This window comes from Onychostoma macrolepis, chromosome 08 (genome assembly GCF_012432095.1).
Source record: "Onychostoma macrolepis isolate SWU-2019 chromosome 08, ASM1243209v1, whole genome shotgun sequence".
Lineage (NCBI taxonomy): Eukaryota > Metazoa > Chordata > Actinopteri > Cypriniformes > Cyprinidae > Onychostoma > Onychostoma macrolepis.
The window spans coordinates 6061058-6088212 of record NC_081162.1 but is presented as its reverse complement, the minus strand read 5'-3'; the positions used below and the strand labels follow the sequence as shown (position 1 = coordinate 6088212).

The following is a 27155-nucleotide window of genomic DNA, read 5'->3' as shown; positions in this document are numbered from 1 at the left end:
TCTCACTTTTTAATTGATTGCACATTATGTGATGTTGCCTTAACACAGTGAATGTTCTGAATGACACTTGAGAAAGCCTCAGGTGCCCTACTGTAACTTCATTTAAGGAAGTAAAGCAGAGGAACTAAATTATGTTTTGTGGTAATCAACGGCATGCCACAGATACTGTCAACAGAGTTTAAGATATTCATGCAAGAATATTCCCTTGAAGTTTTGTTAAGTTTGTGTGATTTTTGCATATTGTTTCATATTTTATTTTATTTTATTTTATTTTATTTTATTTATTTTATTTATTTTATTTATTTTATTTATTTTATTTGTTTTATTTATTTTATTTATTTTATTTTATTTTATTTTATTTTAATAAATTTGACTAAAAGTGAAAAAAAAAAATGAAAAAAAGGCCAAGACCAGAGCAACTAAAATCCGAAGGTATGTCACTTACGCATGACTTTTATTTTGAAAGGTCATCCGTTTGTTGTTCGCAGAAGTTGCACGTGTCTTCACAGCCGAGGTTTCTCAACTCCTGTGCAGGTAACGACAGTTTTATACACACAAACAGAAACAATTGTGGGTTTATCAAGTTTGAAATCTTTAAACAAAACGCAAAAGTATCAATTGTTCGTCATTTTATAACCTTACATAGTTACTTGCTATTTTATCAGACAGCCGAATGTGAATAACAGCTGAACTGATTGTCACTAGGTGTCCATAACACATGCAAAGTCTTTTGGATGCATCTGTGACACCTTTATACAGTTTACACAAAATAAAACCACGTTTATTTCACATTTAATGTGGTCTATATTTTGCTTAATGAAATTTAGTATGGATTCCCATGGAAAGCAATGCACCTGTGGTGCCCATCGCTCAACACCAAGCGTCCATCAGACTCTAGAGGAGATGGACTTTGAGAGAGGTACATCACCTGCTTGTATGTTCATATATATCATCATGTCACCCCATATTTGTATATTAGAAGATGTGAATTGCTTGTTTGTAGGTATATGGTCAGCTGCAATGGACGGAGACGTGGAGAGAGTCAGGACATTTATTAAAAAAGGGATTGATCCAAATATAAGGGACCAGGCAAACTACACTGCCTTGGTTTGTTCATTTAATAATTCACTACTAATGCAAACATTATTAATTATGCTCATTTCATAATGCATAACCCATTTACAGGTCCTCTTTTTCTTTGGAGCAGCATTATGCTAGTCGAGCAGGTCAGCTGTCGGTGTGTGAGTTACTCCTGGACTGCGGCGCTTGTGTGAACGTCCAGACCCGTGGTGGGGCAACCCCGCTTCATAGGGCGGCTTACTGCGGACACCACAGTGTGCTCAAGTTACTGTTAGACCGTGGGGCTGATCCATGTCTGACTGATGATGATGGATCTACAGCACTTCATAAGGTACTACGGGTCAACATGAGGAGGAGTTCTTGATAAAAGTGTTGTTTTTAATAGAGCTAGTGTTGGTTATGAGTAGCAGGCTATTTGATGCAAGTTTCTGAGTGTTTTTGTGATTGTATATGCACACAGGCTGCTGAACAGGAGCATTATGTGGTTTGTGAGCTGTTGGTGAACCGCTTCCCGTCCTTACGAGTTGTGAAGAACAAAAGATCACACACATCTTTCGATCTCTGTCCGGAGAATGACAGAGTTTGGGAGTTCCTGAGACCACAATGACCTGATCTTACTGTCCTTCTCGTGAAAGAATATGAAGTGCCTTTTAAAAAGCTGTGCCTTGTAAGTCTTTTGGTTGGAAAGAGACATAGTTGTGCAGGTTAGTCTTGAAGAGCCAATCCACTGCTACTAAATTTGATCAGATCAGCAAAAAAGGCTTGAATCTGTGGCACATTTAGATGGGATGCTAATGCATGTAAATTTTATAGGCAGTGACCAAGGTTGAGCAAAAATATGAGCAAAAAATCTTTATTCATTGACAGTTCCTACAGGGAACTTTGTTTTCTTCAGCAGAGGGTGATAAAGTCCAGTTAATGCAGCACTTTATAAGGAAACCTAGGATTGATACCTCAGACGAACTTGAATAACTTAATAAACAGCCGTTTCCATGCCCAGAAAAGTAAATATGAAAATGATGAACTTCTTTAAAATGTAAACTACTTGCAGTGCATATCAACATGAGTCTGCTTAGGAACGATGTGTTGTACTTTTGCACATTTTGCACTGCTGTAATCGATACACATGGTAGCCAACACATCTGGAAAGCTACAGTAGGGTTTCTGAAACCAGCTCAAACTGCATGGACTTCTCTGATCTGATGTAACACTGTTTCAGAGACGGGTAAAACCTTACCTTCATTTATAATGTCTGATGTACAGACGTTTTGTATTGTAGCAGTCATCTTAAATCAATCAAGTAATTTATTAAATGTATCCAGATTTATTTAAAATGAAGCTAGTTCTTCGTTGCTTGTTATTTTAGTACTTCAGGTATTAGTATTTTATTTTATTTTTGTTTAATTTTATTTATTTATTTTAATTATTTTGCAGTTGACTTAATATTGTTGTGTGAACCAAAAGGTTTCCAGCAGTGGTGTGCACAGACCTAATTATTAGTCTACTTTAAATTATTTCTCGGTGGAATAATTTACACGACACTCATATTTTGTAACTAATTGTATTAATTTAAAAATATATAAAAAGGTATGTAATGCGTAGTTCACACAAAAAAGGAAATAAACAAAAATATTTTGTAATGGTTTCATGTGATTTTGTGTGAAATTTCATTGCAGTAATTTTTATATATGAATTACCGGATAATTTATAACGTAGGCTACCTCTACATGTCGAGTGAGTCTTGAACTTATTTTCATTTTAAATAAATAGTTTTTATGTATTTATGTTTCAACTCCCAAGTTTGTCACTTGTATAGTTTTGGCGCCACCTAGTGGCAGTTCTGAGTGAAGTGAGTTCAGTGTAGATCATATTTCTCATGCAGTCAGTTTCTCCTCAATATTTAAAATGCCAACCTTTGTTTAGTATTTTTAAAAGCATCATCTGTAAGTTCATTCTTCATAACATAATGTCCTAGCCTTTCTTTGATCTGGTGCTTAATGTGTTTATTTAATTGTTTTTTATGTCCCCATGATGAAACCAGCTCATAAATCATAGTGTTAAATATTTGTTCCTATTTTGTTTAACTGAATCTGAATTAAATAAAGCAGATAAATACATGTATTTTTAAACTGTAATTATTTAATACTGTAATTTTGTAATTTATTACATTTGCAATAAATGGTTAGCCAGCTTTGGAGCATTAAGAATGGGTGTCTCAACTGTACCATGCTGTTTCAACTGTACACCATATGGGTACAGTTGAGACAAAAATGCACCATGTTTATGAGCTAATTGTAGAAACTATAAACTACTTATGGCTATTATCAATTTATGATATTTTAGTACACAAGTAAAATAAATATCATGTGAAAAATCACTTCATTTCAGCATCTAGTTTTTGTGTAGTGATGAAAAAAGCAGAAAGTGTCTCTACTGTACTCAGTCTACCCAGGTTCCTGCTCATAATTGACTGGAGAAGTGGATTGGCTCCTTCTGCGTGCTTGCATCTTTTAAAAGTCACATCCGTACAAGACCGAGAGCGCGGCTGTGTGTTAAAGGGATAGTTCACCCAAAAATGAAAATTCTGTCATTATTTACTCACCCTCAAGTAGTTCCAAACCTGTATGAATGTCTTTGTTCTGCTGAACACAAAGGAAGATATTCTGAAGAATGTGGGAAACAGAGCAGTTCTGGGGCACCATTGACTTCCATAGTATTTTTTTTCCTACTATGGAAGTCAATGGTGCCCCAAAACAGCCTGTTTACAAACTTTCTTCAAAATATCTTCCTTTGTGTTCAGCAGAACAAAGAAATTCATACAGGTTTGGAACTACTTGAGGGTGAGTAAATAATGACAGAATTTTCATTTTTGGGTGAACTATCCCTTTAAGAGGACGCAGAGGTGTTAGCGTCCCGTTCCTTTTCAATTGTTGTTTCAAAGCTGGTTGAGATACTTTTACACACAACACTTTGTTGTTGGCTTTTCTCTCTTTATCTTTTCTGTTGTTACTATTATTATATGGAATGTTTGTGTAGAAATGCTGATTACTCATCAGGCTTATTAAACTAAATAAAAATATCATGAGAATAAACATGCAATGTGTACAAGAGCCCGACCCCCATGAAGCCCCAGCTGTGTAGCGTGTCAATTTTAATCTCCCCTCCCCTGCTTTTATATTATTAGTGTTTAAGGTTTTTGTTAAGTTAAAGGTACTGTTAACCTGATATTGCCACACATTGTTTGAAAAAATAAAGCATTTCATTGCAAATTAAAGCATTGGTTTTATTCATATGTATGTAGAGTATAGAATACAATGTTTGTACATTTATTTTACATTTGTGGTAAAAACCAACCAAAAAAAAAAAGGTAAGTTACCTGAAATGGTTTGATTGTTGTGTCAGGAATTTTCAAACACATAACAATGGGGTCACATATTCTGATGCCCCCTTTAAATAGATTAGTAGCCTGTTTTTGTGACATCAGCTTCATGAACATTGTTAAACATATATGTTGAATAAAACATGCGAAAATAGGCTACTCTGCAAACAACTGGATTGTGTTTAATCTCATGAATTTTTAAACAGGTTTAATAAGCCTGTTGAATAACCAGCATTTCTAAACAAACATTCCACACAGTCACTTTAATTTTTATTTATTTAAGAAGTGGTTAAAAATTTGTACAAACATATTCAAGAACATTCAAGAGTATATACACTACATGACACTTAAGGCTAAAACAAAGGACATTTTTTATTAAAAAATAAAAAAGTAGAATTTTATCAATTTAAAAGTATTAGAAAATGAATAAATAAATACAAATGAATTAATGTAACAGTTGTACTGTTCATATTAGACCAAAATTCTTTCCTGGATAGGTTATACAGTAGACGAGGCTGCAAATCGCCAGAGTGAATTGACGCGCTCAGACTGTAATTACGCGCTCATACAATGTGCACGGGCGCTTTGAACCTGTACGCTGTTTGCGTGCCCAATCCGCCTGTGTGATACAGTTCAAGCCAAACAGCGCCTCACAGGATACGATGGTCACAGAATTTGGTGTAACGCCGGATTTCCAGATTTCCCGAACATATAACTAACTGGGTAGGAATTTGGTTTGTGCGAAGTGATTCATAATCTTCTCGCGAGCTTCAGGAGTAATAACACCTCCGCTCCTCATTCACTGATCTTCGAGTCGAAAGAAGAACGGAATCCGAGGGGTTTCATGAAAACCAAACAGTTTTATCCTATGACAGAAGAAAAATGTGGAGTTTCGTCCAGTGACTATCTGTTCAGATAAAAAGGAAAAGGTGAGTAACGACTGTAAAAGGAACATGTGCGTCTGTAATAGACATGTAAGCCTATATACATGCTTTGAATTTAAATAATATATGGCCTAGTAGTGCTTTTGTAGTAGCCTATCGTAACGTTTTTATAAACACATTTTGGGAAGACAGCGGTAATCCGCAATTTGATATTTGGTAGCCTATTTCTATTTCTCTTTTCATTTCCGTTCCACTCGCTTTACACCGTGCCTTGGATTATTTTTATTCCCTACTAAAATAATCCCTAATATTTTCATTTATTTATTTGTCTGAATGTGAGAACCAAAAGATAGCCTAGTAGTTGAAATTAATTTAGTGTTTTCATGGAAAATCATTTTGTTTGGGAAATTTAAAGCTGCAGAACTTTATTTAGGCTATTTTTTATGTATGATGTTTGTTATGTGGGTTCGCAGCGCTCACCTAATTATTCATTTAAATTATTTCTAGGTGCAATAAATTATACTACACATCTATGTTGTAACTTGTATTTATATAGAAAAAAAATCATTTATTCATAATCATGATGTTCCAAACCTATGTGCCTTTCTTTAATTTAACACAAAAGGTAGATGTTAACTTTTGTCTCCATTCATTTTCATTGATTCAATAAAAGTACATATACATTTTTAAGTAACGATGACAATTTTTTTTATTTTGGCATGCTATCCCTTCGAAGATACAACAAATATACACAACAATTATGCACTGGAGGTCTTAAAGAGATAGCAAACAAACACAACTATAACAAAACTCAAATGTACACTTAACATAGAGTATTACTGCAGTTCACACAGCCATAAACATGCTCCAAAAACACAGTTGTTTGGTTTAGGCCACTGTTTTCACCCTGTTGAAGTTTGTTGTGGCAGTTTGAATTGGCTTTAGACACATTGTGAAAAACACTGAATTCATTTTTATTTTTAATTTAAGTGCAATTAACATTCATAATCTATTCTGGCAATATTCATGTGTTCTTGTCCCTGAGTAATATCTGCATAGACCTAATTCTGAAGAGAACACATCAATTGCTTGTAGACATTAGCCATCCCTACAGGCAGGGAGAAGTCTCTGGTTGGTGGAACTGGAAATGACTTCTGTTCAGGTTGTCACAGCGCCTCTTACATTTCTTTGTCTTCATGAACCGCCCTGAATGAAACAATTAGACGTATTGTTGGCACAATGGTTGCAGTTCTGGCTTTGTTTTTGTATTAAACAAATGTGATATTTGCATTTCTAAAATGTTGTACTAGAACATTACCCAATTGCAACCACAATACAATGTTTTGAAAAGTTTTGTGTTTGCTGTGAAGTGTTCTAGCTAACTACATTGAAATGGCTTCTTTCTTTTCTTCTGAACTGGCAAGACATGTCAGGCTTCAAAGGCTACAATGTTCAGCACTGCAACCTTTTATGCAGGAAGATTGATACAGTAAATGCTGTAATCAACATTTTTCACAATCAGTCTTGGCAGCTGTAATAGTTAAAATAAAGTTTTCAAAAGTGTTCCATATGTAACAGAATTCAGCGGTAGTTTAAGGTTATGGCAAGAGGGGTCTCCATTCCCTCCTTCAGGGAATGAGCCTTATATGTAACCGAGATGTTCCCTTTCAGTCAATCATGTTCGACGTTATATCGACACTGACATCACTTATTACAAGAATTAGCGCGATGCAGGTGCTGGCAAGAAAAAGTGCCAAAACATATGCAGTCACCTTCACAACGTCCCAAGTAAACCAGATGACCTTAGCAGAGATGGGTACTCGAGTTAGTGACTCAGAGTCGCATTTTTATAGACTTCAGACTCGACCTGAAATGACTGCAGACTTGACTCAACTCGAGGAAAAGGACTTGTGAAAATTTTAAAAGCAACTTGCGTCTTTTATCCTTAAATGCTTATATAACTGATATTCAAAAGGCGGATCGCATCCGCACCCCGGCATCCATCTGGACGCGAGCCGTAACTGCAGCACCATTTTAAGTGAGCAGTGCGTCAAAACAGCGGATCACATAACAAGCGCTCGGTGTCATTTATGGTAATATCTTTCAGCGCTATATCCTCTAGGATTTTTATCTAAAGCCAAACGTGCTTTATTCAAGCCCTTTCAGCTCTGTGTGCTTTCTCTTTCTCTCTGGACACGCGGCGGCTCTAAGTTTAAGAGCTGCGGATGATGCGGTTATTTTAACAACAACAGAAAGTTGTTATTAAGCCATTAAAGTAGTTATTTTTCTTACTATATTTAACTATCTATAATGTGTAGGCTACTCTGACTATGTAAACCAGATGTGACAAGACATTTCTGATCAACATCTAGCATTATTAATCTGTAGGCTAAGAACATTTTAAAAAATATATATATAGGCTATATATACAGTATATATGTAGGCCTATTTATAATTGGGAAAATTGTTGTTAGATGGCTAGGATAGAACTTAAACTTTGAAACTGCAAGTTAAAATATTAACCCTTCTATTGTGTTCGATTTCTGGGTACTATTTTGATGGAGCGGGTCAAATTGACCCTAATTGCCTTCAATGCAATTCCCTAAATTTCACATTATTAAAAACAAGAAGGAATCAGGTATGAACAGAAAAAATTTAATATCAGTATTTGTCAAACAGTGCAAACAATTAATATCAAAATGTATGATTTTTTATAAACGTGTTTAACCGCATTTTTTTAAAACCCCTTAACTGTTACCGTCCCTCTGTTTTTTTTTTTGTTACAAATTATGTAGGAACAGTAATAGACTAATTTATGACAAGAGTGCACCTCAAAACATATGCTACATCATGATGGGAGTTCCGACCTTTGTCACAAAATTATATTTCGTTTAATTTTTCCCTATAAAATGTTTTAATAATCATCATAAATTATATATAATTTGAAAGCTTAAAAAATAAAAACAAATTCATCCTGTGAAAACCATTTTGAAATCGGACATTGCGTTAACATGGAAATGGTATTTTAAAATCTTTTAGCGGGCTCCTCCCCCTTAGTGAGGGGGTGGCGTTTTACAAAATGTATTACAGTCTTTTAGACTCAAAACGTTTTATAATCTTGACAAAATACATATCGTTGGAAAGGTCTGAGTCTCAAGACTCCATATTTGGTGGTTATTTTGTGATAGAAGTAATATTGAGAGAAAAATTTATATATTTTTAAAAGAAAAATTGCATAAAAAAAGAATAAATGGCGTTTGAATGGCACCCGGTGGCTAGTTTTTGTATAACGCCAAAACAAAATTGCATAGGAACCTCAATTTTTTTTATATCAACTTCAAATTTGGAACACAACTTATTTAGACATGTTCATGGCCCTAAATGAGAAAAAGTTGCCAAATTTAAGTTAAAGAAAAAGATAAGTTAAATAGTATTTCATATACATTGAAAATAGAAATTATAGCTCACTTTTACCATCTGAGTCTGAGAAAGTCTTTTTCAGCACTAAAAATAATGAGAAAAGCAATTCCCCCTTTCAAGGGTAGTAAAACACCAACATAACAATATATATCCAAGAAATATATTTAATTTGGGGCTGTACAGTTGCCTTGAAACAACAACAAAAAAAATGCAGGCTGAAATGCAGGGCTCTAGCGTTCTCCTTGGTAGAAATCACATTTCCCCCTCGGGAACAATTGGACATGTTTCTCTGTAATAGATTTCAAGGCCAAGATAACCTTAGCCCAGCGGTTCCCAATCCCAGTCATAAATACAATTTAAATTCACGTCTCGCACACTTTAGTGCCCTTTGAATGGAACATGTACACTCGTTTCGAACTGGAATCATGGCGGAATATCCAGTAATGTCCACTTCGCAGGACACTTACAGTCAAATAGAACAAACGTTGTATGTGATAAGAGATACATACGAAATATGCAGAGGAGGGGGTGCGAGGACTGGGATTGGGAAATGTTGCCTTAGCCTAACATACAAATATTATGTCCAGTTATTTTCCACAGTATATCAAATAATTTCTGTGGTAATAAATTATACAATAAGACTAAATGCATCAATTATACAAAATCAGTCATGTTGAGTTGTGAAATGTGGTGTAGGTGAAAAGTTTTCTGCAGTAAATATGTTCCTACTTGCAAAAAAATAGCAAATAATCAAAGGTTTCTATATGGGTCATTTTTGACCCATGTGTGTAAAATTGATGTAGAAATACAAAAATAGTGTTTTTTTTATATAAAGGAAGGAAGGAAAAATAAATATAATGATTTGTGGAAATTAAAAAAAAAAAAAGATATGTAATGAATACCTGAAATAATAAATGATAAAATGCATTTATTTTAAAGATTCAGCAAAGAAACACTCATCCATAACTAAAATAACATAGGAAATGAATACTGGTAATTTTAGACCCATTTTGTGCATTAGAAGGGTAGTGAAACAAAAATGATTTGTATTCAAAAAGTAACAAAGAAAAAATAAGAATATGTGATGATCAAAATCAAGTTAATTGAGGAATTCCTGGAATTCTGAATGATGAAACTGATTGCTTGCAAAGATATAGAAAAAATAAACTCACTTGTTGGGTCACTTTAGACCCATGTAGTGCATCAAAGGGTTACTTGAATACCCCTGACTTATATCATAAAGAAATACTTTGTTTGTATGGTTTTGTAATATATGTGTCACATATTTCCTTATGTTTCATGTTAGATTGGACTCTTATTATAGAATTTGATTACAGAAAAACAGTTTTGAACATGGTAATGGATTAAAACATAACAGGCTGGATGTACTTTAATCTGACATCTTAACACCTCAACATGTCACTTGTCAACATCTCTGGACCTTAGTATGGAAAATTGAAAGAAGAACACTTACTAAAGAAAAAGGCTATAGGCTGTTCCTTCTTGTCTCCTGTTACGACCAGGTCTTTTCTTCTCTATCTATTGGAGGCAGTGTAATATTTATATTTAGTCATTTAGCAGACGCTTTTATCGAAAGCGACTTACAAATGAGAACAATGGAAGCATTTAATAATATCCGAATGTGAAAAAAAACATCTCCAATATTTTGAATTTGGACTGCAATACCTAGTTCAACCGCTAGGTGTCAATCCTACATACAGCACCTTTAAGTAAAAGTATTGCTACTTAAGGAATAATTAACTTGAGTACAAGTAAAAGTACTAAAAAATAATATGACTTAAGTAAGAGTAAAAAAGTAGCTTGCTGAAAAGCTACTCAAGTTACTGCGTTACAAAGTACTTTACTATTATTTTTCTATTTTTACCCAAAATGACCATCCCTTACCATCCCCTTTGGATTATTCATTTTGTGTATTACGTAAAACTACTTATGATCATTTACGAACTAAATAATGGTGATTGACCAATCAGAATTTGGAACTGTAATAAGCTGCACACAAGCAGAAGCAATTTGTAATTTTTCTCGCAAAATGGTTAAAGCGCAACGTTTGAAGTTCTTTAAAAAGAAGACAACAGAAGGTATGATTTATCCTTGATTAGAATTTAAAGACATTCTCCTGACATTATGTATGTGTGACTGTGAGGGACTGAGAGACAATAGGAGAGCTGACATTATCCAACTTTGAAAAAAAAGAAGAAAAAAAAACACGTCTTGAGTCCAAAAGCATTCACTGCACGATGAAGCTCATCAGAATACAGTTAGAATGCCCTTATAATTCCAGCAATGAAACAAAAAATACCCATTTATGAGTTATGTTTTTTTTTTTATTCATTGTACAAGCAATGTTTTTCTGTATATCAGCACATGTGTGCGAGGCCGCAAGCACAAATGTGCTATTAGGTTTATACAACAGTGCATAACAACACGGTGTTTCATTCCGTGAATGAATCAGTTTTTGAACGATTCGAGTGAGCCAGTGATTAAACATTCAGATGGTCTCACTTGTTTAGTTTCTATTGAAATAGCCATTTTGAACAAATCGTTTGATATGAATGATTCAGTGAGTCATTTATTAAAACAGGGACTTGCTTCCACCTACTGGCGGTTTTATTGTAATATTTATTTATCCATGACAGACCTTGCCAGCACAAAAACACATTCAGCAACCTTTTGAGACCAATTTTGTAATCATTGTGTAAAATTAGTCACAGGACCCCATCCCTCCCAACCCCACCCCCGAGCACACCATACCCCTGAATTTTTTTTACAATTCGACCACTGACTATAATGCCTGTTTCACAAGTGAAACTCATAGAGGTATTAAACTTATCATATTCCAGAAAATCCCTTATATGGACAAATGCATCAGATAGCACTACAGCTGAATAACATGTAGTCAGTTTTTTCCACTGATGAAACATGGAAGACAATACACACACAATTGCAAAGCAACGCTAATTGACATAGCTTGTATCACAGTATAGAATTTTATCAAATATTTTCTGTCTCACTGTGATAAGAATCAACATGGAACCACAAAAGCTAATTGTTTCAAACATGACTGATGTTATATAGTGATTTTGGAGCAAAACATGATATTTAGTCTCATAAATTGTCATGTTTGACGCTATGCTAAGCAAACATACTAGCTATCCCTGTTGCCAGGAGCAACTGTTTTATAACTAATTTTGAAAAGTGCATTCACATAAGATTATGTGGTTGTTTTGAAGAAGGGCAAAAGCAAAGAAGGGTAAGTGAGAGGTTTTCAAAGAAATGAGGGTTTAAAACAGTGTGAATAAAGGTGCCAGTAAAAAATAGTTTAGTTTAGTTTAGTTTATTTTCTTATATAGCACATTTCTACTGCCTTCTGAGCAGCCCAAAGTGCTGTACAATGCATTCCAGCAAAACCAAACACATAACGATGACAAACACAACATCTTAAAAAGAAAACATACATTACGTCTCTCCTAAGTCGGATTCAAACACCATAACATAAAAATGCTTCTTCAAACCCGTTTTAAAAGCGGACACTGTGGGGGCGTCCTGAATGTCTAGAGGTAGATTATTCCATAGCCGAGGACCGGCAATCGAAAAGGCCCGATCCCCTTTTCGCTTAAGTCGGGGAGCAATTGTTTGTCAGCAGATCGTAAGTTTTTCACAGGTTTATGCAAATTAACCAGATCTGACAAATACAAAAGTGCGAGACCGTTTAAAATTTTGAAAATTATTACTAAGGCCTTAAAATCAATCCGGTATCTAACAGGTAACCAATGCAAAGATTCTATCCCTCTTTCTCCTACCAGTCAATAGTCTGGCAGCAGCATTTTGGACAAGCTGTAATCGATTTATCAAAGACTGAGAAATTCCTAAATACACAACATTACAATAATCCAATCTTGATGATATAAAAGCATGGATGATTGTCTCCAGATTTCTAAATGAGAGCATTGGTTTAATCTTAGATATTAACCTTAAATAGTAAAAACTAGTTTTCACCACAGTAAAATTCAGCTCTGAGTCAAAAAATACACCCAGGTTTTTTGCGAATGGATGAATATTCCTAGAAAGAGGCCCCAAATAACTAGAAATAAGTGGTGAAGAGCTAAGAGGACCGAAAACAACCACATCTGTTTTACTCTCATTTAAATGGAGAAAATTCTTAGCCATCCAGGATTTTACATCCTCGAGACACTTGACGAATGTGGGTGAAATAATGTGGGTTATTGGTAAAGTTGGGCATCGTTTTAATTTTAATGATTCCGATTCTTATGAATTTATAATTTCGGTTCCAATAAGATAAATAAATAAAAAATCTTAAGATATCATTCACATTTATTCTAACTCTTTTTGCAAAATATTTCATTATTAGCTGAATACTATGAATGGAAATCAACAGGCTAAAGAACACTTACACAATGTGTGTGCAGCAGAGAAAACAGTACACGAGTCTTCTTGACTTGAATGGTTTAAAATCACATTAAAAGTGTAGTTGTTTACAAGGTGTTATAAGGTGGACTCCAGGCACATTTTCAGTTGAACGAAAAAGCTTTTTATTTTACATGTTAACCCATACCTAGGCATAGGAATCCAAAATCAATTCCAATTCTGGAATAGGACGCTTAAGGTCAGGAATCGTCTACTTGTTATAAAATAAAAATTTTGATTCCTCTTATCGATTCCTTTGTGCACATTTTAATATGACTTTGAACCATTCAAGCAGAAGATGACTGGCGCTCTGTTTTCAGTACTGCACACATAGGAGCGTAGCCATCATTTCAGAAGTGAGGGGTACAAAAGGAGCTTATGTCCATTTTGTTGTTAATGTTTAGGTTATTTTAGCTTCGTTAAACTGCACTGTTAAAGAGGGTGATTTTTACCATTCATCTGAACTATGTGCATGCATTTTAGACACTTACATTGATCTTCCTCCATCCATCCAACTGTGTACTTCTATCAACTGAGTTTCTATTCACTTAAACTGCTGAGTGCTCTGGTAATATCAATGGCATGACCCATTTCAGGAGCTGTTAAATTACTATTTAAAATTTCACTAAAATATTGAAAGCAGTGATGCAGATTAAAGTCTTTTTTTTTTGGTAGTACTTTGTACTTTTGGTGGGAATAAATCGTAGCGAAGTTGAATACTTTATTTTTATTCAACTCAAGTAAAAGTAAAAGTACCACAATTTAATTATACTCAAGAAAGTAGAAAAAAATTTAAAAATGTACTCAAGTACTGTAACGAAAGTATTTGTAATTAGCTTTCCACCTCTGTACCTGTGTTTGAACAACAGATCTCACGAGTGAGCTAATATCAGCCTGCCATCGAGACAGTTGAGGATCTGGATGCTCAGCTTGATGGCTTCCATCTGCTTGTGGACTGCCAAGAACTGCTGGGCAAAATCCTTGAAAGTGTAGCCAAAGAGGCCAGGCTGTGAGATGGGAGTGTTGAGAAAGTGAACTTTGTTGGCATCCAGCATCTCAGCCAGGTTCAGCCAGAGAAATGGCGTTCTTGGACTACCAAGGACATCACCTGCCCTAAAGCCCGCACTGTGACCTTCTTTTCGGAGAGCAAAGTCAGTCGCCGTGTGCAGTTCCTGCATCAACCCTGAGTCAGAAAAACTTGTGCAGTTTTTCAATGCCTTGTCCTGATGTTCCTGCAGGATGACCATGGTGTGCAAGGCAGGGGCAGCCTGGCCCACAGCACTGTAAGCCTTTAACAGCAAGAGCTGAGGGCAGTTTACAGGCTTTGGATGGGAGACACGGATGATTTCTCCAGATGGCAGCATTTTGCAGGCAAAGATGCACTGCAACCTCACGCCCTGCCATCAAGGGTAGTGAGGAGTGAGGAGCTCAAGCATGACAGGGTGGTATACGATGCCTTCAATGCTGTGGTGAGCTCCTCTGAGACAGAACATGGCTGAAAGTCACGTCCGGATCCCAGGTTTTAAAATGAAAACGCACTAGTGTAAACAGGGCCTCAGATTTCGAAATTATTTCGAAAAAAAAAAATATTACTATGTAGTTTGAGTTGCATTAATCAGTAGTCAGTAAGCTTGTTTACTGTGGAATACTTCTGGCAGGGTTGGATTGGCACAGTAAACTTTTTTTTCTTTTTTTTTTGAAAGGAAAGCCATTACACAATTGTTTTTTAGCATGAAAATTTTGTCGACATCAGCTTTTTATAAAAGCCTGGAAAAGAGAAGCAAGTCGTAGGGTTTAGAGGAGAATTAGAAATTTGGAAGAAAATCAAGAATGAGAAAGAACAGGAAAGAGTTCATTAGTTTGGCCGTAATAGCCTTCCTGTGGAAGAGGAGTCTGGTGACTCTTGGTTGGCCGGATTTACTTAGAAATAGTTTAGGTAAACAAAAAAGTGTGTGTGTGTGTGTGTGTGTCCCAGCACTGTGGTTTTCATGAGTCAGTCCACTTTCTGTGATGGCTGAGTTGCATGAGGAAAGGCATCCAGCATAAAACCAGATACTTCTGCTGTGGCGACCCCTAATGGAAGCAGCTGAAGGAGAGAGAAAGAGAGTTTAAAAACTTTAAAAGTTTAAATATTTACATCAGCCTAGTAGTTTGGTCCTAAACTAAGCCTTCTATCTTGTGATTTTATTTCCTTCCAGGAATCATACAGTTGTCTTTTCCCATAAGGATATTGGGAATGCTGCTCTAAAGAGAAGGCAATCATATTTTTATCAATACATTTATTTAACAATACAAATGCTGGTATAGTAATGGTTGTGCAGATGTAGCAAAATAATAATATAAAATAATATCAAAACCACCTGAGTAAAATAAATAAATAAAATATTGCCATAATTTATTTAAAATACATTTATTTCAAACTAAGTATACTTAAATTCCATTAACATATTTATTGACATATTGCTTACTGATATAAAATTATAATTAAACTTTATTTGTAGTATTTCTTTATTGCACAATGCACATTTCTTAATATTAAGCCTAAAATGTGTTTTAATATCACTATTAATAAGGATTGTATGATCTCTGTATAATATCAGACTTTAAATGCAATTTATTTAAAGTGCGTCTATAGTATACTTACAATAGTTACACTTTAGCACAAGCAAAGATACATAAGTATGTCTTTAATTGGACCTTAGCATTACTTATGCATACTTAAAGTACATTAAGCACAAAATTAGTTGTTCTAATTTAGCAGACTTTAAGTATACTAGTTTAGTATACAAAAAGTACAGTTGCAGGGTATTTTTATTAAGCAAATTAATATGCAAAATGTATTTGTTGTATACTCGGCACAAAATAAATGTACAACCTGAATGTTGGGACATTTTTTTAAATTTGAATAAAATGAAAACTAAAAGACTTTGAGCCAATATTTTATTCACAATAGAACATAGATGACATAACACATGTTTAAACTGATAAATTTTACAATTTTATGCACAAAATGAGCTCATTTCAAATGTGATGCTTGCTACAGCTCTCAAAATACAGCTCACTTCTTTTCAAAACAGTTTAAAGACGTCTGGGCATCGAGGTTATGAGTTTCTGGAGTTTCTGGAGTTTTGGTCCCATTCTTGCCTGATATAGGTTTCCAGCTGCTGAAGAGTTGTGGTCGTCTTTGACGTATTTTTCATTTAATGATGCGCCAAATGCTCTCTATAGGCGAAAGATCTGAACTTCAGGCAGGCCAGTTCAGCACCTGGACTCTTCTACTATGAAGCCATGCTGTTGTAATAGCTGCAGTATGTGGTTTTGCATTGTCCTGCTGAAATACACGTCGTCTGGAGGGGAGCATATGTTGCTCTAAAACCTTTATATACCTTTCAGCATTCATAGTGCCTTCCAAAACATGCAAGCTGCCCATACCGTATGCACTTATGCACCCCCATACCATCAGGGATGCTGGCTTTTGAACTGAATGCTGATAACATGCTGGTCTCCCTCCTCTTTAGTCCGGAGGACACGGCGTCCAATGTCAAATTTGAATGTCAAATTTGGACTCGTCTGACCATAGAACACTTTTCCACTTTGAAACAGTACATTTTAAATGTGCCTTGGCCCACAGGACACGACGGCGCTTCTGGAAGATGTTCACTTATGGATTCTTTTTTGCATGATAGTGCTTTAGTTGGCATCTGCAGATGGCACGGTGGATTGTGTTTACCGACAGTGGTTTCTGGAAGTATTCCTGGGCCCATTTAGTAATGTCAATGACAGAATCATGCCGATGAGTGATGCAGTGTCGTCTGAGGGCCTGAAGACCACGGGCATCCAACAAAGGTTTCTCTGAATCTTTTGATGATGTTATGCACTGTAGATGATGAGATGTGCAAAACCTTCGATATTTGACGTTGAGGAACATTGTTTTTAAAGTATTCCACAATCTTTTTACGCACTCTTTCACAGATTGGAGAGCCTCTGCCCATCTTTACTTCTGAGAGACTCTGCCTCTCTAAGACATCTCTTCTATAGCTAATCATATTACAGAACTGATGTAAATTAACTTAATTAGTTGCTAGATGCCCAGCTGAATCTTTTCAAAATTTCTTGCTTTTTCAGCCCTTTGTTCAAAATCAATCAATCAAAATTTATTTATAAAGCACAATAAAAACAACAGTAGTTGACCACTGTGCTGTACAAACCTTGCTAATAACAAAAAAAAAATCTTTGTTGCCCACGTGCCAACTTTTTTGAGACCTGTAGCAGGCATCACATTTGAAATTAGCTCATTTAGTGGATAAAAGTGTAACATTTCTCAGTTTAAACATTTGTTATGTTCTCTGTGTTCTATTGTGAATAAAATATTGGCTCATGTGATTTGAAAGTCTTTAAGTTTTCATTTTATTCAAATTTAAAAAACGTCCCGACATTTCCGGAATTTGGGTTGTATTTCAAATTAATTTTAGTAATATATATATATATATCACTAAAGAAGTAGTATCATAGCCCTTGTTTCACAATCTAGTTAAATCGAGACGGTTACATTCAAGTCCCGCTGAGTGTTATTATTACACAAGATTCTTCATGTTGTTTTTAATCACTCTTTTGTTTTCTCAGTCTCACACACAGTGCTGATGTTTTGGCTGTTTTTATGAAGAGCTGAGTAGAAAGAATTTTTAATGATGATGATGATGATGATGAAGACCATGTTGCTGCTGATCTCAGTACTCCTAACTTCAGTCCCAGGGCAGACTGGCCACCCAAGATGAGAGTAAGTCTTTTTTTCATAGTACTTTTGTTATATCATGTCTCAGTTGAAGATATGTTAATAATAAACCATGTCTTCCCTTGAAGGAGTGCTTACTAACAACGTCCTGGATTCAGTAATGGTTAAAATAAAATGTCAACTGTAGAGCGAGTGTGCAAACGAGATTGGAAACACTATCACAGAATTTATAGAAATAATTTGAATTTGTTTGCTTATCTAGGACAAGTAATTAATCCAGTTAATTATTTAAACAATTTTAATTAGGTAATTATGCCCCTGATTCATATGCAAATTCTGTAGGAAGGAATATTTGAATCAAAGCAATTTAAGTTGAGTTTTAACAGCCTTAATAATAACTACATTTCTTACATCTTGTTCTTAGTGATAGCCCTGGTCGAGCCGACGCCGTACACTTTGTATCCGGGGGACAAACTGGAGCTGAGCTGTAAAAGTATAGAGGAGACACAGGAAGTGACCTGGACTAAGAACCATGTTCCCCTGGTTGATGGAGAGCACACTCGCCTGCGCAACCATCAGATGGAGATTGAAGCAGTAGAGCCGGCCGACTCTGGTCTGTATGCTTGCTTTGCTCAGGGACCCAACAGCAACCATACAGATTACTTCAGTGTCAACGTTACAGGTGAGAAAGGATGATTTTGGTTGATTTTCATATTGTTCAGAACAACAAAAATTTAACCTTAATTTTTGTTCTCAATCAGATGGATTGGCTTCCTCAGAAGATGATGAAGAAGATGAGTCTTCCTCCGAGGAGACCAGGCTATCGAGTGACCAGAAACTGCTTCGTGAGTCACCCTCCTCTCTTATTCAAACTCTCTGTGCTCAAAACTCTGACTCAAACATCTGCAAATGTCAATAACAGTATCTGTTTCTTACGATATTGTTAGGATTTTACTTTAAAGTAGGAACTATAACAGGAAATAGTGCACATTTTGTCTTATAAACCACAGCCGTCTTGTGGAATATGCTAAGCCTTTGTTCATTACACTCAAATTAATTTCTTTATTAGTCTTGGAGTCCCAAGGGCATTATCAAAACTTTCTATCTGTTCCTCAGCAATGGCACCTGTCTGGGCTCATCCTGATAAGATGGAGAAGTGGTTCTATGTGGTTCCCGCTAGCAAAACCATCAAGTTTCGTTGCCAGGCCAACGGTAACCCTACACCAACACTCAAGTGGCTCAAAAATGGCAAAGAATTTAAAAAAGACCAGCGAATAGGAGGCTACAAGGTGAGGGCACTGAAATGCTGTGACCTGGAATATAGTGCATAAGTTGTATGGACCACTTCTGTCATACTTTTGTTCCTCTGTTCCTTTGTATATTGACAGTATGCTGTTGTTATGCTTTTGTTCTTAGGAAAAAAGCATCATGAACACTCTCCTTTATTTGCACGAGTCACCTGCATCATAATAGAGCTGCACATTAGAGGTTTTTTTTTTATTTGAAATGTTTTTCTGAGGTGCTCAACTTTTGAAGTTCATAGTGCTTTTGGCTTGAGAAGAGGCCTGTATTAGTGGTTATGTCAGATTATAGGTTATAGTGGCTCTAGCGATTATAAAGAGAACCATCTTTGATTGCTTTTTGTATATAAAATAATTACAATAACAGATTATTTTTACACTACTAAATGGGACAGTGTGAGGTTGATCGTTTAGTCACTCACTGACTCACTGGATAAACAGCAGTAAACCACTTTATGGCAAAAAACATCTGTAGCCTATATGAGGGGTGTGTCAAGGGAATCATGACGTGGGCGTTTCAGAGGGGTAGAAAATAATGGTCCCACTTTATATTAAGTGGCCTTAACTACAAAGTACTTACATTTAAATTAATCATTTGATACAATGCACTTATTGTGTACATACATGTTTTTACATTGTACTTATATTTATTTTTTTTAGTATTTAAAATACCTGTATGTAGTTACATCTGTAATTAATTTCTGTAATTACATTTATAATTACTCTGTTGACCCATCACTTACAGCTTAACCCACCCTTAAACCTAGCCATACCACCAAACCTGTCCCTAACCTTACCCGTATCCCACCTCAATAGCAGCAAAAGTGTTTTGCAATACAATAAGTACATTGTACTTATTTTTTGATGTAAGTACATAGTAGTTAAGGCCACCTAATATAAAGTGTGACCAAAATAATTATTCATATTTAAACTGCCCTTAAACAAAGATTTTTTTTTTTTAAATTAACAATCAATATATTAAATTATTTATTGTATATTGAAACTATACTGAATAATATTGTGTTAAGATATTCCAATACATAAAGAATTGCCATTTTTAATATATTGAAAAATAATGGACAATATATTTATTTACTTATTTATTGTAATATATGTAATTCATAATATAAAGCTGTACATGTAATAAAATATGGTACTGTATATGTGTGAATATATTTGGATATATATGTACCTTATATATTCACATTTATATAGGAACATGTATGTATAATATATAAATTCAATTTTGAAGAAAATATATTGTGATAAATATTCATGTATTTGTATTTTTATTTAGTAAATTAAGCACTAAATTAATTAAGTTATAAATGTCTTCTAATTTTTTCACCCACCATGTTTCCATGAATTTAACCATACTGCCAATTGTCCAAAAATCCAAAACTTTTCAATATTTGTTTTCAGTAAAATTTTCAGGTATTTTTCTTATATACCGTAGCATCACACATATTTTCATGTATTAAATGTGTATCTGTGCAAACAATAAAGTGAGATAGTATGTGTTCAGCTTTATGCAAACCCAAGCATTAACTCTTGAAACTAATTCTTGAGAAATTGAGTGTTTCAAAACTATTACATGTAAAAATATACTGCAGTTTTTGTCTTTGTTTATTGCTATATAAAATTGTTTCCTATGTACTAATATATAGTCATACATGGTCCATGAATATATTGCAGTATACTGAAAAATTGAAAGTACTAGTTTCCCATGTATGGAAATGTATTATTTAATACATTACATCAGGGGTCTCCAACCCTGCTCCTGGAGAGCTACCATCCTGAAGATTTCAGCTCCAACCCCAATCAAACACACCAGCTAATCAAGGTGTTCAAGGATACTTGATAACTACAGACAGGTGTGTTGCAGCAGGGTTGGAACTGACGTCTGCAGGACGGTAGCTCTCCAGGAGCAGGGTTGGAGATCCCTGCATTACATTATATTTTCCAGTATATTTCCATATGTTTTAGTTTAGCCTTTTAATGCATTTAGCAGTTTTGTGCTTTTGCATGTTGAGCTGCAAAAAGATTTTGTCTTAAAATCTGAAGAATACTGACTCAGATCCACTTCTTCTTTGTAATTTTGTACATTATGGTGTAATGTTAATAGTTATGTAAATATACTGTATATAGATAGATAGATAGATAGATAGATAGATAGATAGATAGATAGATAGATAGATAGATAGATAGATAGATAGATAGATAGATAGATAGACATATATATTTCATGCCCACATGGAATCTGCACTGATTGGATGTCCTAATATACACATGTAAGTAATTTATTAAGTAATACTGTCATAATTATTATTATATGTGTATATCTCTATAGGTTCGACAGCACATGTGGACCATCATAATGGAGTCGGTGGTACCGTCAGATAAAGGCAACTACACCTGTCTGGTGGAAAACAAATATGGCAGCATCAATCACACCTACCAGCTGGACGTAGTTGGTCAGTCATATTTCTGTTCTTCTCTCGAATCTGCTTTTTTAAAATCTGCTTATTATAATGAATTAGTCTGCATGTTAAAGAGGCTGCTTCTTGCAGGCTGCATGACATTAGTGCTTATTGAACATCCCAATACTTATGCCAGCTTTAATTTCTTTAAAGGGTACCTATTTTGCCCCTTTTTACAATATGTAACATATACTGTAAATGTCGGGTGTCCCCAGAATGTGTCTGTGAAGTTTCAGCTCAAAATACCTCACAGATCATTTATTATATAATTTTGAAAAAGCCTATTTTGAGTGGAAGCAGAAACATGCTGTTTTCGTGCATGTATCTTTAAATGCGAATGAGCTGCTGCTCCCCGCCCCCTTTTCGAGAATAGGGCTGTGCCTTTACAGCTCATTCCTCAGCCAAAGAGTATTCTCATACTCTGCCAAAACAAAACATCTGTTTGATTTTGATTATCATGTCTATTGTACTGAAATCATGCGTTTTAAAGCCATATCAGTTTAAGCTTCTGATATACGGTTTTCTGAGCGCGCACAGCACGAGCACAGAAAGCGGTTTAGTACATGTGAGTACTAAAGTAAGTTCTCTTTTATGTCTTATTGTGCTTAAACTATCAAATACATACAAGTTTATGCAGAGGTGAAAAGTAACTAATTACAAATACTTTTGTTACAATACTTGAGTAGAATAAAAAATAAAGTATTCAACAAACGCTACAATTTTTTTCCACCAAAAGTACTACCAAAAAAAGAAAAAGGAAAAAAAAAGACAAAGATGGAGAAACAGACGGGCACTTTTCAAACTGCTGGGGTGGAGCCCTGCACTTCAGCCAATAACAGACAGGTCTGACTTGGGCAAAAAAACAATCAAAACTTCCAGTTCAGCTTGGGGGCGGGGCGTTCAAACCACGCTTTGCCTTGACTGTCAATCACCGGTGTTGGTTTTTTGAATCTGCATCACTGCGTTTCAATATTTTAGTGAAATTTTAAATAGTAATTTAACAGCTCCTGAAATGGGTCATGCCATTGATATTACCAGAGCACTCAGCAGTTTAAGTGAATAGAAACTCAGTTGATAGAAGTACGCAGTTGGATGGATGGAGGAAGATCAATGTAAGTGTCTAAAATGCATGCACATAGTTCAGATGAATGGTAAAAATCACCCTCTTTAACAGTGCAGTTTAACGAAGCTAAAATAACCTAAACATTAACAACAAAATGGACATAAGCTTTTTTTTATTCTTTTGTACCCCTCACTTCTGAAATGATGGCTACGCTCCTATGTGTGCAGTACTGAAAACAGAGCGCCAGTCATCTTCTGCTTGAATGGTTCAAAGTCATATTAAAATGTGCACAAAGGAATCGATAAGAGGAATCAAAATTATAATTTTATAACAAGTAGACGATTCCTGACCTTAAGCGTCCTATTCCAGAATTGGAATCGATTTTGGATTCCTATGCCTAGGTATGGGTTAACATGTAAAATAAAAAGCTTTTTTGTTCAACTGAAAATGTGCCTGGAGTCCACCTTATAACACCTTGTAAACAACTACACTTTTAATGTGATTTTAAACCATTCAAGTCAAGAAGACTCGTGTACTGTTTTCTCTGCTGCACACACATTGTGTAAGTGTTCTTTAGCCTGTTGATTTCCATTCATAGTATTCAGCTAATAATGAAATATTTTGCAAAAAGAGTTAGAATAAATGTGAATGATATCTTAAGATTTTTTATTTATTTACCTTATTGGAACCGAAATTATAAATTCATAAGAATCGGAATCATTAAAATTAAAACGATGCCCAACTTTACCAATAACCCACATTATTTTTTACTGGCACCTTTATTCACACTGTTTTAAACCCTCATTTCTTTGAAAACCTCTCACTTACCCTTCTTTGCTTTTGCCCTTCTTCAAAACAACCACATAATCTTACGTGAATGCACTTTTCAAAATTAGTTATAAAACAGTTGCTCCTGGCAACAGGGATAGCTAGTATGTTTGCTTAGCATAGCGTCAAACATGACAATTTATGAGACTAAATATCATGTTTTGCTCCAAAATCACTATATAACATCAGTCATGTTTGAAACAATTAGCTTTTGTGGTTCCATGTTGCTTCTTATCACAGTGAGACAGAAAATATTTGATAAAATTCTATACTGTGATACAAGCTATGTCAATTAGCGTTGCTTTGCAATTGTGTGTGTATTGTCTTCCATGTTTCATCAGTGGAAAAAACTGACTACATGTTATTCAGCTGTAGTGATATCTGATGCATTTTTCCGTATAAGGGGTTTTCTGATTCACTTGTGAAACAGGCATTATAGTACATGAGTGTTTAATGCTCCAATAGAAAAATAATAGTAAAGTATTTTGTAACGCAGTAACTTGAGTAGCTTTTCAGCAAGCTACTTTTTTACTCTTACTTGAGTCATATTATTTTTTAGTACTTTTACTTGTACTCAAGTAAATTATTCCTTAAGTAGCAATACTTTTACTTAAGTACAATTTCTTGCTCTTTCCACCACTGAGTTTGTTAAAAAGCACATAAGTTACAAAAACACAGTCTGTGACGGTAAACAGCTGGGAAAGAAACTGCATTTTTATATTAGATCTGTGTATTAAGTGACAGCACATAATACTGCACTGCTGTCTATGCTGGTAATATGACCACACAATAAAATAAGAACAGAAAATCGCTCACTACTCTTGACTGAATAATTTCTAATAAGAAGACATTTCTTACTTGAATGCTGCTTTTAAATGCTCTAGCATGAAGATAAACATGGCAGATTGTGTACGTAGGGCTTACTCAGGGTGGGGTCTCTGCTAGAGATTCTGCCAAGGGATTGTTCTGAGACACTGCTTGTGATTTATGGGGATTAAAAAAAAGGAGCAAGTGGATTAACATTATACATACTAGGCTATATATATTATATACACACACTGCCAACACACATTTATGTTCAAACAACTTGTAAAAGTGAATTTTGCATAATAGGTTCCCTTTAAGAAGAGAAAATGCTTTCAGAGAAAGGATTAAAGGATTGTTAATTGGGGTAATTTCTGTGTGATGAGCCTTTAATGTGTTTGTGTGTATGTTCTATACAGACTCTCAAGGGAATAGGTCAATTCTTCAGGCGGGGTTGCCTGCTAACCGTACAGTAGTGGTGGGGAGTGACGTGGAGTTTGAGTGTAAAGTCTTCAGCGATCCTCAGCCACACATCCAGTGGCTGAAGCACATTGTGGTCAATGGCAGTAAATTTGGCCTTGACGGACTGCCGTATGTTCGGATCTTGAAGGTAAAACCTCTTTATTAGTCTGAGATGGACCTGAGTGTGTTTCAATGTTGTCGGTCAATTACAGTGAAAATTATTTTATTTTTCTACACAAAATAATGTTGTGACACCTCAGAGTTTACAATAATCTTACAGTTTGTAAAAATGAACAAGTAAACTTGCTGTCAAACACTGACAATGGAAGCATAAACCAGAACATAAAAAGAAGGAGCATAAAATAGAGGTTATCAATGCTGATACTGTTGAAAGCACTGAAGTTGTAACCAGGAACATTCCTTTAATTCTGTCGGTCACCAAAACTCTGTGGATTGCGAAAGCTTAATCCAAATCATCAGTTTCACAATCTGCTAGATCAGACTGCCTGGTGGACATCTCAGCTTGGATTACAATGACTTTCACATAAATACAAAGACAGGCACAAGCTTAACATATTTACTCTGCCCTTTACTTATGGAGCTCAGAAAACATGAAAAGTATCAACCTTTACTCCAATATGTAAATATAAGCAATTTCATATCCAAAAACACTCTTTTTCTTCTGGCGGGTTTTCCCAGAGCTGTCTGGCTTTATTCTGTGGTAATTTTCTCTATAGACGGCAGGTGTCAACACCACACATAAGGACATGGAGGTACTGCAGATTACGAAAGTGTCTTTAGAGGATGCTGGAGAGTACACCTGCTTGGCTGGGAACTCTGTCGGCTTCGCTCATCAGTCTGCATGGTTGACTGTCTATGAAGGTATCTTTGCTTCTCATGGTACTATTTTTGTTTGATGGTTTATGCTTTCAGTCTAACAGCGGCATTTCCCACTGTGAGTTGAAATTGGTCACATGACTGTGGTGTTTTTTATAAAATCAAAAAATACTTTGTTTGATAGTTTGATTTTATGGAAGGCACAAGCTGTTGTGTTTAAGGAATTTTATCAAAGCTATGGCTAACAAGAACTGACATTTAATGCAGTGGCTTTATATAAAAATTGTGTAAATCACTATTATTCTATCCCTTTAAAATTGCATTATAGTATCTTTATTGTCTTGTCCTTGTCTTTGTCTTTGTGTGAGCATCCACAATGCCCAGCTTCAAGTTTTGCCATTGTCCTGTCGATATGTCAGCATCATCCTCCAGTCCAGCTCCAGTGGTCCTACACCTGACTTCAGTACTGCCGCCTGCCGTGGACTGCATGTTTTTCACAATCATGATAGTTTTTGTTTTCTTGTTTGCATTTTGAGCCAAATAAGGCTCACAATTTTCTCTGCACCCGAGTCCTCATTCTCTCCTTCCACAAACCCTGACATACTTACAATACAACATGCTGTTATTTTTAATGTTAATGTAGGTTGTGATGGAGAGTTAAATGTTTTCTATGAAAGAGTGTATTGAAAGTTCTTTTGAGATATGTATGATTCTTTTATTATATTTTTAATTTCTGTTTTTGAAGTTTTATGCTTATTTTGAAATCCAGAATTTTATTATAATTTTTTTTATTTTATATATTTTTTTAAATATATATTCTGCAAAAGATAAGTGTTTGTGTGGTTCATGTACTACCTACGTTATGGGGACAAAATGTCCTCACAAATATGGCAATATCTAAAAACCCTTGTGGGGACATTTTTGAGCCCCGTGAGGAACACAGCTTAGAAATCATACTGAATTAAGTTTTTTTTTTTTTTTTTTATTTTTTAAATGTGTAATGTTGAATAGTGGCTGCTTGGACGGGATACAAATGCGCCATACTATTTCAGTCTTTGTCTAAATGTCACTCTTAATTTAATCTGCCACACTTAATTTAATCTGTTTAATAGTTATTTGTGCTCATGCACATATAGGGTACAATTAAATGGAAATGACTTTTTTGTTGTTGGTGGTGGTGTTATCTAATTAAATGACGAAAATAAGTATTATAATTCACCATTGGCACGTAGATAGTGCCCACTGACAGGCTTGTGCAAGCGACGGTTTCCTCCCTGATTTAGAATATTTTGCTTAAAGGAGATTAAACTACGGTAAGTGGTACACAGTTAAGTCATATAGTAACCCTTAAAGCCAATTGCATAATTATATACTGTTTTTCTCACACACACCTATCATTTCGCTTCAGAAGACTCTTCAAAACTGGGTTTGTTCCCTGT

At 35.1% G+C, this 27155-nt stretch overlaps 2 protein-coding genes across 3 annotated transcripts; both read left to right on the top strand.

Moving 5' to 3' along the window:
• The first annotated feature begins 436 nt into the window (after positions 1 to 436).
• ankrd39 (ankyrin repeat domain 39) lies at positions 437 to 3665 on the top strand. The gene is made up of 5 exons (XM_058784923.1): positions 437 to 534; positions 828 to 919; positions 1004 to 1107; positions 1208 to 1411; positions 1541 to 3665. The coding sequence occupies exons 2-5, from the start codon at positions 829 to 831 to the stop codon at positions 1685 to 1687; spliced, it is 546 nt and encodes a 181-aa protein (XP_058640906.1). The 5' UTR covers positions 437 to 534; position 828; the 3' UTR covers positions 1688 to 3665.
• Positions 3666 to 5045: 1380 nt separating this feature from the next.
• On the top strand, positions 5046 to 26425 carry LOC131545320 (fibroblast growth factor receptor 1-A-like). Of its 2 annotated transcripts, none has more exons than XM_058784026.1 (9): positions 5046 to 5388; positions 17833 to 17986; positions 18366 to 18623; positions 18703 to 18786; positions 19058 to 19230; positions 21593 to 21716; positions 24837 to 25027; positions 25617 to 25761; positions 26085 to 26425. In XM_058784026.1, coding segments are annotated over exons 2-9 (1143 nt in total). In that variant the 5' UTR covers positions 5046 to 5388; positions 17833 to 17985; the 3' UTR covers positions 26252 to 26425. The 2 variants fall into 2 exon arrangements, with proteins under 2 accessions (XP_058640009.1, XP_058640010.1); XM_058784027.1 differs by lacking the exon at positions 5046 to 5388 and adding an exon at positions 14587 to 14678.
• The last annotated feature ends 730 nt before the right edge of the window (positions 26426 to 27155 follow it).

What these genes read in the sequence shown, in the direction of transcription:
- ankrd39 (XM_058784923.1), top strand. Translation starts at nt 829, where the DNA reads ATGGATTCCCATGGAAAGCAATGCACCTGTGGTGCCCATCGCTCAACA. An exon ending in GGAGATGGACTTTGAGAGAG is followed by an intron (nt 920 to 1,003) that starts GTACATCACCTG and finishes GCTTGTTTGTAG; the next exon opens with GTATATGGTCAGCTGCAATG. An exon ending in AGGCAAACTACACTGCCTTG is followed by an intron (nt 1,108 to 1,207) that starts GTTTGTTCATTT and finishes TCTTTGGAGCAG; the next exon opens with CATTATGCTAGTCGAGCAGG.
- LOC131545320 (XM_058784026.1), top strand. An exon ending in AGCGAATAGGAGGCTACAAG is followed by an intron (nt 19,231 to 21,592) that starts GTGAGGGCACTG and finishes ATATCTCTATAG; the next exon opens with GTTCGACAGCACATGTGGAC. An exon ending in ATGGTTGACTGTCTATGAAG is followed by an intron (nt 25,762 to 26,084) that starts GTATCTTTGCTT and finishes TCTTTGTGTGAG; the next exon opens with CATCCACAATGCCCAGCTTC.